Below are 12,809 nucleotides of genomic sequence, written 5' to 3'. Positions count from 1 at the left end.
GAGGATCCTTTCATGATCTTGAATACATTTCATTAGATACTGTTGCATTTTAAGAATGAAAATACAACTGTTTTCTGTCTTAGATTAATCCTGCTGCTGCTATGAGAAACTGAAAATCAAGAATGTGATGCACTTTTTACATTACTATATACCATACATATACTATAGGTTGCTTTGATACCTTTACTGTAGCACAGCCACTAACAAGAGTGAGTGAATTATAAAATTCTCTTTGGGAGGGAATCAGTACAAGTAACTAATTCTCAGCTGATATTGGCCTATGAAGGACAATAACTTAGGAATATAAGAATTCTGTTAATAGTAGTACACTTTTTGGCCTTAAATGTCTTCTACTACTGAAAATAGTTTAAATCTTAGCTTTGTTTCTATTACTCCCTCTCTCTGCCTCAGAAAGAGGAATTGGGAAGAATGGCTTAAAGGATGTGGTGTCATTGACATGTTGCTGATCTTTTAGAAAACATTTGTCTATGTAAGGTGGGGACTTAATTTTGTTTGTATATAGAGAAGAAATAATGCTGCCCTGAACCAATCAGATTTAGTTTAAATCAAATCAATCAAAACTCCAACTATTCTGTTTCTCTTGTCTTTTTACTTAGCAAAGGAAAACTTTAGTAAGAATGCTACTTGACAAGAAGAAAAGTCATTTCTCAAGCACATACCCAAACTTGAAGGTGGTGATTGAACCCAAAATAATGGGTGGGAAACACCAAATGAGGTGGAGGAATATGAGAAAGATGTGTGGGCCAAAGCTATCTGGTTATATTTTGATGTTGCCAATATCGCAAAGCCAAAATTTTAATTTGCTTATTTAATATATTTGTTGGCCAGAGATCTATTTTTATATCAATGTGCCTTGCGTGTATATTAAAAAAAAGAATTGGAAAGGCCATGTAGTAATGCCTGAGATAGTTGATGGTTCTTACCACCTCACTAATTTTTATGCAGTATGAAATGCTCATTCTATTGCCCAACTGGTGCTCTCTGTTTAAAGTTATAGATCTTGTCAAACTGGAACTATTTTATAAGCTGGGGAAGTGATTTACTTTTTTTGTTGTATCTTTTTTGTTCTTAATCTATTAGTGGCTGTCCTGTAGTGGGAAATAATTAAAGGATTCTTCACTCTTTTCTTCTCCCCTCAGCACCTTCTTCAAGTAAACATTTCTTGTGTGCTTTGAAAAAAGTTTCAGCTTGCTGTCTCTTTTAGTGTTTTAAAGAAGTGTTATACAAAGCATTGTTTGCAAAATGTAGGGAGATAATGGAGTCCACTTTAATTTGGAATTCTGCGTGAGCTATGATCCAAGTTACCAGCTCTTTCCAACTTTAAAAATTTTGTTAAAAGCACCTTGCTTAGAAAATTTAAAATATTTATGTCTGCAACAATTGTCTCAAAATAATAAACTGTGCAATTCTTGTCATTAAAAAAAAAAAAAAAAGATCTGAATTCTCCCTAATGTGACTTGTTAGTTTCTCTCTGTATTTCCTGCCAGTGTAAATGTGAAAGCTTTGCTTGCATTACGTTTTAGAAATGCATTTTGCACACTCGAATTTTGCCGAAGCTCCGTGAAAAGGTTAGATCTAAGTAGATGAATAAAGCTATGCACATGTTTTGAAAGTTTAATTTGTGTGTCATTACCAAAAGTGACCGATTTGTCCTTATTACTTTGCTGTTCTTAGCTTTACCATCTTTGGAAACTTGGCTCAAAGTTATATAGGTCTGGGCTAGCTCATCAGTGGAACTAGGAGAGAGGAAAACTGGCACCTATTTTAATAAAGTTCAATTTAAACGAGAGCTTGACTTGTATCTATTAAAGGGCTTTTCTTGAAACAGGGCAGTTTTATCAGCTTTACAAATCATTGGATGCTCTTCCTTAGTAATATTTTGGTTTATTTGATCAAATAGAAATGGAAAGTAATTCAAACTGAAAGACCCTTTTTTGTCACATGGAACTTGGTGACAATTTTATGTCTTAAAGCTGGTTTAAAGGTAGGATAGCCTTTTACTTTTATTGCTGTTGCATAAATTTGGTTTACTGAATTGACTGGCTTGAGATTAGAATTATTCAGTTGTTTGTAAGATCAAAGCACAGGTGGTTTTAAAGATAACATGTATCTTTTAAAAAATTGCCCAAGCTAATTAGAACAAGTTTAGAAATTGGGTACATTTGGTTCAAGTGCTGCAATGTGCATGTACTAAATAGCTTTACTTTGTGTGTATGTGTACTTATAATGTATAGATGTACTGCCCAGGTTTTGTCAAATCATCTTTTTTAAAGCTTTTTTTTTAATTGCTTCAGGACTTTTGTAGGAGAGGCTAATATGTTTAAGTAGAAGATATTACTGATGGTATTTTCCCCGTGTTCCTACATATAAAATAAATATTTCCATTTTATAGCTTTTTCAATGTACAGAAGAGGGTTACTTCTTCATCAAGTATGTTGCCTTTGAGGACACAGCAAAACCCTTCTATATGTATCTTCATTGATAGTGGCAGTTAAAAACGAAGTCATCCAGTTAAGACTCGAAAGGTGACCCATAATTAATTGCATGGCCTTAAAAGGCAGAAATGCAGGAGTGTAGCAAGCATCATCTTAGATGGCTATGGTTCCTCTTCCGCATCTGTCAGTAGTTCACTTATGTTCAGTCTTAGAACCTATTGGAAAAGCAAAGTAATTTCTCTGTCTTGTGCAGAGGCACTTAGGAGCTGAGTTACATCTTAATCTAGGGGAATGGATGATAAATGGAGTACAGTTATGTTAATGGATGTTTTCCCTTCCCCCTCTCAAAAAAAGTTTCAATGTTTGTTTTGCCCAGTCAAAAATATAGGTCTTTTCTAGATATAAGAACAGTGACCAGAAATTTTCCCTTTTGCTAAATGCTTAGGTATTTGCTATAGCTGTTTCTGATGTCATGGATTCTGAGGAAGTGTCAGTTACGTGATGATCTTCCTTTATTGTTGTCTTACTTCATCATGTTCAGTGTTTTAAAAATATAAATTACAAACACTCTACAACCATACCCAGATTTACTTATTTTATCAGAAAAAAAAAAAACTTGAGAAATTTGTAGATCAAATTGAGAGACAATAAGTGTACATTGTTGAATAAAAAATTTTAAAGTTTCTGAGGTGTTTGTTATCTTTTGTGTGCTTTAATTTTTTAAAAAGTCTTTACTGACGAATCTTAAATTCAGCTGATAAAAAGTAAAAAAAAAAAAAAAAAAAAAAAAAAAACCTGAAAACTAAGTTTGTGATATTGATAATGATTTTTTTCCAAAGGGTCAAATATGTGAAGAATTTAAGTCTTAAGTGTACTATGGTCCTGTGAATTTTTTTTTTTTTTTAATCATAGAGGTTTTTACAGTGCTTAGAATTAGCATGCTTATTGAAAAATCCAGAGCTATCCTGCCTTTTTGCAGGACATTAAGTCTTATGCTTTTCCAGTTGAAATAAATCAAAATTGAGCTAAGCAGTTAAGCAACTAGAATGTTAAGCTGCCAGTATTCTGAATTTATTCATAACTTTATGTTGAAATATGTGGCAGTACACACTGGAGAAACTTCCTGTTTCTATAGTACTGATTTGTCACAAGGTGAAAGGAAAATCAATGCCAACTTCAGCATTATTAGAAAGAGCAGGAGACGGGAGGAAAGGACATAAAAACATTTACCAAAAGTGTCAGTCACTATAGAGATTGATAACATTTAGGTCATATGCTTTATTGTTCTTTGAGATAAGGAATAATTGTCCTTGGCCTGGTAAGTGACTTGCAAGGACACAAGGAGAATGTGGAGTTTTATGGAAGCTTAACTAAAAATTCTCATCCAGGCAGGTGCAGTGGCTCAACACCTGTAATCCCAGCACTTTGGGAGGCCACAGTAGGTGGATCACTTGAGCCCAAGAGTTAAAGACCAGCCTGGGCAACATAGTGAGACCTCATCTCTACAAAAAGTACAAAAATTAGCCAGGCACGGTGGCAGGCGCCTGTAGTCCCAACTACTCAGGAGGTTGAGGCAGGAGGATCACTTGAGCCCAGGAGATCGACACTGTAGTTAAGCCAGATCGCACCACTGCACTCCAGCCTGGGTGACAGACCCTGTCTCAACAACAAAAATTCTCATCCACAGGCCGGGCGTTGGTGGCTCATGCCTGTAATCTCAGCACTTTGGGAGGCCGAGGCGGGAGAATCACCTGAGGTCGGGAGTTCGAGACCAGCCTGACCAACATAGAGAAACCCCATCTCCACTAAAAATACAGTAATTAGCTGGGTGTGGTGGTGCATGCCTGTAATCCCAGCTACTCGGGAGGCTGAGACAGAATCTCTTGAATCCGGGAGGCAGAGGTTGTGGTGAGCCGAGATAGCGCCATTGCACTCCAGCCTGGGCAACAAGAGTGAAACTCCACCTCAGAAAAAAAAAATTCTCATCCACATAGGTGTGATTTATGTGAAGCATGGTAGTTAATTCAGTCTACAAAGTTTTGTTTTGTTTTTAATGATGTTTATTGTGGATTTCAGCAGCTAACATTTGAAAGCAATGTCTGTGAGCAGAACATAAAACTCATTCTAGAGTGCTTAGCAAGGTCTCATGCTTGAGGAATTATCGTACTTGGAGCTTTTAATCAGCTACTGTTGGATTCGGCGTATCGATTGGATCTGGGAAGTCTGGGCATGAGATCCCCACTCTCTCCAATGTTTATAGTCTCCTCCGTGATGGTCACATTCCAAGATATACTGATACCCACGATATCCAGGATATTGGTAGCAAACCCAGCTGGGAAATTCAAAGTACATTTCATTATTAAAACTAATTAGGAATCTGGTTAACACCCCAAAATCTGAGCCTCTTTCCTCAACTTAATGGTATGGGATGCTTTTGGTCTTAGAAAAATATAGCTATCCTAAATGTGTCAGGCACTATTTGCAAGCATAATACAGCTACAGCTAGTTGATTAGCCTTAATCATCAAAAGAGGTATAAGTGAACATAAATTCTTCCATAGAGGCATGTCTGGGGGAGATAAATCTGCAACCTTAAGTGGTAGTTGGTATAAAGAACTTGTGATTCAAAATTATGTATAACTAGAATGTGACATCTATACCAATACATATGAAATCTGATTAAAACAACCATTGATGCAACTTCAGGAATTACTTTGAAGTGTATTCCAACCCTGTTTTTGTACTTACGCCCCATTTTGTATCTTCATGGAGCCGACTTCGTTGTTGGGCCAACCCATGGCTTGCAAGGAGGGGTAGTCATCAGAGATCTCCCACTGGCGTCCAATAAAGTTTTCCTTCTCAAAGATGGTCATCTTAGACTCCTTATGATTCTGTAATTCAGAAATTGTTTTAAAATGTTCAGTACTGGTGTATGGCTATCATTCATGTTTTTCAAAATTGAAACACTTTTTTGGATTACACAAGGAAGCATGTGATAATTTATTTTAAAAAGATTAAGGCAACAGATATGTGAGAAAAAAGTTACCCATAATTTTGTTTATTCCAATTTAAATACCATAACATTTGGAATGTACAAATAACTGATATACTATTTTGGAACAATGAAGAGGATTTGACAGTGGGAAAAAGTACTAACAAAATGCAGCCAACCAAGGGATGAATACTCACTAATGTGAAAAAAGATCTCACAAATTAATACAAAAAGTAAGCCCAAATATGTATGTGTGCGCTTGCGTGTGTATGTGTGTTGTTGGAAATAACCTGTATATCCAGTAGGGGACATGAATACTACACAAGCATTAAAAAGGCAGAGACCAACCTGTATGAACTTCAAAAATGGACAAAACTGTTTGATGATAGAAAGTGGTAGGGGAGCAACTGAGTGGAAAGGGACACCAGGGAACTATGATGGAATGTTCTTTATATGGTTAGAGTGTTGGTTACATGGATCTATATATTTTCAAAACTCATGAGAATATGCACTTAGGATCTGTGCATTTTACTGTAGGTCAGTTATAACTTAGGGTGGAAAAATGAAATGTTTTTTTAAAAGTGAGATTGAAATAATTTCCAGATAGGGAACTATTTGTTTGGATTAGAGCTATTTCGGTTAACTTCTCCATCAGTTGAATTTTGGCAAGACTTTGAACCAAGGTGAGATTATTAACCAAAATCACGAGAAACTCACATATAGACTGAATATTTGGAAAGGTTCTAGCCCAACCTAACTCCTAATACAGGGATTATTTTTCAGCACACCCCTGAAGATCATCCTGCTTTCTGCTTGAACTCTTTCCAAAAAAGACCAGAAACATCCCAGCCTGATGCATTATTGAGTAATACTTAAGTGTTCAGAACAAGAAGATGATTATCAATGAATGTAGATAGATAATGGAAGACTTGCCTATTTTTTAGTCATTCCCACTTACCGAAAGGTTACTTCAGCATTTCCCTGTTTCTGCGGTAAAATGTTGCACAGATTGAAATTTAACTGGCCAAGGATTTGCTTTTTACTACAGGGTAAAGACATTCACTCATTTACTAGTGTTTCACAAGTTTATTGGGCTCTTGAGTATCCACTTATTGCCACCTGTAAGACCCTTAGTTTTAGCTTAAGGGAAATACCACCTGGTGGAGAAAAATCAAATAGCAGGCTTAGAGGAGAAAGTGATGTTTTCTCTTTTTTTTGCTTTTGTCTTTTTTCCTGCCACATTCAGCATAACTGATGAGAAATAGCATGAACGTCAGTCTGTCCACACCCTCTTGTCCCATCCCTCATATGCACAGAAGTGGAAATTTCAGAGACTCACAGCTGAACAGATGGGGCGGAAGGACATGAGACGCTCAATGTGGTAGGCATTACTCCCACTCCAGGCATCCCAGCGAGGGTATTCTCCTCTCTCCAGGATAAACTGTTGCCCACAGAAGCTGGTATGCTCATAACCAATCCAGCTGCCAAAGACATGTAGTGTTTGTTCATGGTGTTCAAAGCCTATATGGCCTTGGGGAGAAGGCATCTTTCGTTTTAGATAAGTTAATAGTGGGGTAAAATATCAAGCCAATCCCAGTAGAGCTGTACAAAGTAATTTATCACAAGAGGTGAGGAATGAGTTGACAGGTATACTAAGCAGGTTTATGAATGTAATAATTGTTTTGGGATTATCACTGAAAAGGTCTGTCTACTTCACTGGTCTGAGTGAAGTATATTAGCAAAGCCAATCTAAAATTGTATTTCCGGGCTGGGTGTGGTGGCTCACGCCTGTAGTCTCAACACTTCAGGAGGCCAAGGCAAGCAGATCGCTTGAGCCCATGAGTTGGAGACCAGCCTGGGAAACATGGCAAAACCCCGTCTACAAAACTCAAAAATTAGCCAGGCGTGGTGACACAGTACTGCAGTCCCAGTTATTCAGGGGGCTGAGGGTTGAGCCTTGGAGGTGGAGGCTGCAGTAAGCCATGATTGTGCCACTGCACTCCAGCCTGGGCAACAGAGTAACACTTTGTCTCAAAAAAAAAAAAAAAAAAAAAAATTTTTTTTTTTTCTCCATACCTGGTTCAGGATCTGGTGACTGACTATTGCAAGCTTGTCCAACCTGTGGCCCAAGGGCTGCATGCAACTCAGGACAGCTTTGAACACAGCCCAACACAAGTTTGTAAACTTTCTCAAAACATTTTGAGTTTTTGTTGTTGTTAGCTCATCAGCTCTCGTTATTGTATTTTATATGTGGCCGAAGACAATTCTTTCAGTGTGGCCTAGGGAAGCCAAAAGATTAGACACCCCTGGACTATTGCTTTGGCTCAAGCCAAACCAGTTGACTTATTCTTAAGAAAGCACAGGGATGAACAAGCAACTGATGGATTACTAGTATCTTTTTTCCTGTGACTTGCAAGTTCTTTCTCCTAGTGCCCCATACTTAAAACTTGAAACACTCAAGTTCAGTTTTTCACAATTGGGTCTCAGTGATGACACCTTAAAGTGTTACTTCTTTCAAAGGACTGAAGAGCTTAATATTGGTGGCAAGCAACTTGTGGAAGCCTATCCACATGCAAGGCCAGTTCTGCCTAGTCAAGGGCGAGTCTTTTCCTTAGGTGTTTTCAGGCTAATGATAAAGGCCTCAACTACTCTGCCAAGAGTCAGAGGACAAAAATGAGAAGGTCTCCCTCACCAAGATTAACCATCAACAAGAAACTGCCTGAAAGATGAATCAGGAGCTAATATGTCTCTGGAGTCATGGGGTTAAGGTTTTTTTTTTTTTTTTTTTTTCATAAAGAAATTAGCTAACAGTGTCTGCTCTGGGACATGCAGGAGGAGAGTTAGCCATAGAGGCAGCCACTTGACACTTTCTTCTTTACCAATTTTCTGCAGGCAAGAAAAACTCAAGGGTCTTGTGGCTGTTCTGAGGGCACCCTAGGTAGCAGCCTGTGAGCCCCAGAATCAAAAATTTGATTACTGCCACTGCCCCACCCCATTGTATGTATTTCTTTATCCAGCCCCTGAAATCTAGTACCAGGCCTAAGAACCTCATGTTCCTTTTAGCTTTGGCTTACTAAATTATGCATGTAGTGATTTCTTTTGAGGCCTCTCTCTGAGAAATGACTAGAGCCTAGGGGGACATCCTTCTTCCCCTATCCCCACTCTATGGTCCCATGTCTGAAGGGACTTGAAATAAGGGACTGTGGTTCTACAGAGATCCATACTCACGCGCCACATTCCACCTTGAGGGACCGGACATTATCAAAACTGCGCTCAGAGACATTTGGACAGGAGCTGGTGAACTCCATCCTCTTGCCCTGAAAGTTCTCCTGATCATAGATGGTTATCTGAAATGAGATTGAATGGCACAAGAGAGCTAGAACCTGGTACATCAGGAAAAACAGACGCCCAGGTCAACAGCTTAATCTGTGTCTGACTCGGTGCTCTCTGTTACCAGCTGTAGCCTGGGATGTCTGATGAGGTATCTTCCAGTGTAGACAGGGCAGGAAGGGGTCTGAATTAATGCCACTGGTTGCTGTTCATTTGCCCAGAGTAGGGATGACGTGGAGGGAGGATTGGTTTATTGTAGAAATGGTCTGAAGGGATAACAGCTAGACCAATGGACAGGCCAAGGACTTATGGGCTCCCATTCCACCACAGTTCCTTCATAAGCATGGCCCAGAGGCCAGGATTCTGGGAGTCCCAGGAGTTCCTTACAGATTCTTAGCTTCTCCAGCCACACCCCCATAGAAACCTAGGGTGTAAAGGAGAGTTATGGTCAACCTTTTTGCACTTTGAACTAAAACCTGGCTTGTGGACCTGGCCAGAGGACCACTCCCAAAGCTGTGAGTTGGCCTCAGAGTTGACCCAATGAGGAGAATGGGGAGTGTTGGAGAGAGGCCAGTGAGAGGCCTGAGGATCAGCCACTTCAGCCAATGGTTAAAGCCAACCTCAGGCTGGGAGGCTGAGTCCTGTAATTGATTTGGGATCTAGTAGTAAATCTCTTTATGGGCCCTCATTTTCTCCATGGATATAATCATTGCTGGGCTGCTGTATTTTAAGATGACTTTAGTGGGAAGGAGAGAGGAGTTAGGAAACTAGGTATCATCTCCCACCCATCATTGGCATCCAGAGTCATCCTTCCTTTGTCCAACAGGACATCCTGAGAGATCCTTCCTTTGACACCACTGGAGCTTGTGTGGACCTTTCCCCTACAAACTGGGTTTTTTCTGGTCAGTCACTGCTTCATGGATGAGCACAGGCTTGGGGCCTGCTCTGTGCAGCATCTCACCCCTGCCCTGTTGGATGTGATGGGGGTGGGCTTACCTTCCATGGCCCCAGGGACCCCTGCGTAGGGTTGGTCTGAGCCATCTTCGTGGTTGGAAGGGTTTCTGGAAGACAGAGCACACATGAATGAGGTGGCCTCTGGGGAGGAGGGTGAGGTGACGGAATGCCTTGAAAGGTAAAGGAGACTTGAAGTCTGCAAGACAGACTTTGGTTGGAATTCTGGCTCTGCCGCTCACTAGCTGTGCCTCGGGATTTTGTTGTTGTTGTTGTTGTTGTTGTTGCTGTTTTGAGACAGGATCTTGCTCTGTCATCCAGGCTAGAGTGCAGTGGCACAATCTCACTTGACTGCAACCTCTGCCTCCTAGGCTCAGGCGATCCTCCTGCCTCAGCCTCCCATGTAGCTGGGACTACAGGCATGCACCACCATGCCCGGCTAGTTTTTGTATTTTTAGTAGAGATGGGGGTTTCACCATGTTCACCAGGCTGGTCTTGAACTCCTGACCTCAAGTGATCCACCCACCTCGGCCTCCCAAAGTGGTGGGGTTACAGGCGTGAGCCACCGCACCCAGACTGAGCCTCAGTTTTTCCATTGGTAAAGCTTCAACGTGCAGAGTTATTGTAAGGATCAGAAACAATAGGCTGGGCACAGTGGTTCACGCCTGTAATCCCAGCACTTTGGGAGGCTGAGGCGGGTGGATTACCTGAGGTCAGGAGTTTGAGACCAGCCTGGCCGATGTGGTGAAACCCTGTCTCTACTAAAAATACAAAAATTAGCCGGGTGTGATGGCACACACCTGTAGTCTCAGCTACTCGGGAGGCTGAGGCAGGAGAATCACTTGAACCTAGGAGGCGGAGGTTGCAGTGAGCTGAGATCTCGCCACTGCACTCCAACTTGGGCAACAGAGTGAGACTCCATCTCAAAAAAAAACAAAAGGATCAGAAACAATAATGCAGGTAAAGCACTGACAAGCATTGTAACCCCGTCCTCTCATTTGCTTTCAGGTGACAGCATTGCCTCTGTCCACAATATAAACTCTCTGGCAACCGCCTAGGCCAGACCCCTCATGTGACTGGCCAAACAGCCAGCCATGCCAGGATCCCAAGCTCCAAACTCCCTTGTAACCCTTCACGGTCTCATCCTTATCTGGCTCCTTTCTTTCTCTCTCTCTCTCTCTCTCTCTCTTTCTTTCTTCGGAGTATTTTTGTATTTTTAGTAGAGACAGGGGTTTCACTATATTGGTCAAGCTGGTCTGGAACTCCTGAGCCACCGTGCCTGGCCATTCCTTTCTGCTTTTCTATCTCCTAGGTCCTACCCAACCTTGACCTTGCCTCCTCAGATGCTTTCCTGCCTTCTCCAGCCCACAGCCACTTGCCTTCTTTCTTGATTTCTGGCACTCATCACAGTACCAATCTCTATTCTGGTTGTTGGATGTCCTGGTGAGCACCTCAATGGCAAGGCCTGGGTCTTCTAGGGGATTGGTATAGCATCATGCTGAGCACATGTGGGGATGAGGGATTGGGAGACATTGAAAAAGACTTATTGAAGGAAAGTGAAGAAGAGTTACAGTAGTTAACACTCAACAATGGCTATCTACATGTCTGGCCCTGTTTTAAATGCTTACCTGCATTCACGCATTTAATCTTCACACAAAGCCTATGAATTAAGAATCATCATTATCCCCATTTTACAAATGAGGATACTGAGGCTCATAGAGGTTAGGTAGACAGTAAAGATGGTAGGATGAGTTTGAAAAAAGGAATCACAGAGCAAGAAAGGGGAAGGAAAAGAGCCGGGGGGAAGGGAAGAAGGAAGACAGGCAGGTGTGTATTAGGTTTCTTGACTTAGGACAGATATTCATGGCCCTCCATCTGGCTGGTATTGGGCCCAGGAATGATGCGTGTAAACTCTGTAATATATCTTTCCATTCTCAATCTCTGAATAAGCAACATTTCCCAGGTCCTGCCCCCATACCTTCTCCCTGCTCATTTCTTGGGGGCTCATGCCCACCCCCCAGCCTTGGTTGCTAGGGCAGTGGTTATTGCTATATAAGTGACTCCTCTTGGGATGACAAGAGAAGGCTGCCTTCCGCCAGAGTTCCCCAGTCTTCTCCAGCCACCCTAGAAGGCTCTACACACTAGGCAGGAGAACTGGGCCCTCTCCTGGTCATGTCTCTGCAGGGCAAGGAGAGGAAGGGCAAGGGCACCCTGAGGGCCTTACTCACCCAGCTCCTGCTGCACAGTCTGGGTCTCCATCTGGTGCCACTTGCTCTGTGGCCCCCCTCTTTATAGCCCTGTGGCCTCTGGCCTCTGGCCCTGTCAGCACTCTGCTGTCCCTCTGCCTTTGTTCCCCCTGATCCCCAGAGCTTTGGTGGTTCAGCTTGCTGGGCAGGCATCCCTTGGGCCTTTGTTTAAACCAGGGATACAGAAATCCAGAGAGGCCCCTCTGTTGTGGGCATGGCTGGCTGCTGCAGGCCTTGGCTGCTCTAGTCTTTCTTAATCTTAGAGCAGCTAGGGGGTGAGGACAGAGGTCTCTGCCATGAGTATTTGTCTCTTGTCCTTCTCCAGGTTCCTCACACCACCTTAGGATCTTCCTAGACCCTGGGAGACCCCATGTCATATCAAACACATCAAAATGCACCTCACTTCCATACAGGATATGCATTTCTTGTTGTTTAAAAATGTGAAAGAATTATTATAATTCTGAACTCTATTGAGAAAAAATGGTTCATTGTATTCTTGGGAATCTTTTTTATGCTGTATTTATATATAACTATGTAAGAGTTGACTTCAATTGTAGTTGACTAGCAGACATGAGTCTCTCTGTAGCTATTTTATTAAATATTCCTTTTACTTTTGTAATTTTCTTTTAAAATTTTGGAGCTATAACTTTTGGGGTTTTCAAAAAAGAATTAAACCATTTATTGAATAACTCCTATATATTAGACATGTGTTAAATGCTTTACTTGAAAGGTTTGAATTAAATACTTTTCCACAAGAAAAGAAAGAAATACTTTCCCACAGCCACCACAACAGTGCTATTTTCACCTCTTTTCCAGATGAAGAAACTAAGACAGA

General features: G+C 41.2%; 1 protein-coding gene across 1 annotated transcript; it reads right to left on the bottom strand.

The window, feature by feature from the left end:
- Nucleotides 1-4,493: 4,493 nt before the first annotated feature.
- CRYBA1 (crystallin beta A1) lies at nt 4,494-11,992 on the bottom strand. The gene is given in 6 exon segments (NM_001194386.1): nt 4,494-4,788; nt 5,204-5,346; nt 6,787-6,928; nt 8,676-8,794; nt 9,774-9,838; nt 11,957-11,992. Coding segments are annotated over 6 exon segments (648 nt in total). The 5' UTR covers nt 11,988-11,992; the 3' UTR covers nt 4,494-4,640.
- Between the last annotated feature and the right edge of the window lie 817 nt (nt 11,993-12,809).

This window comes from Macaca mulatta, chromosome 16 (assembly GCF_049350105.2).
Source record: "Macaca mulatta isolate MMU2019108-1 chromosome 16, T2T-MMU8v2.0, whole genome shotgun sequence".
NCBI lineage: Eukaryota > Metazoa > Chordata > Mammalia > Primates > Cercopithecidae > Macaca > Macaca mulatta.
This window is presented reverse-complemented; position numbering and strand designations above follow the sequence as displayed.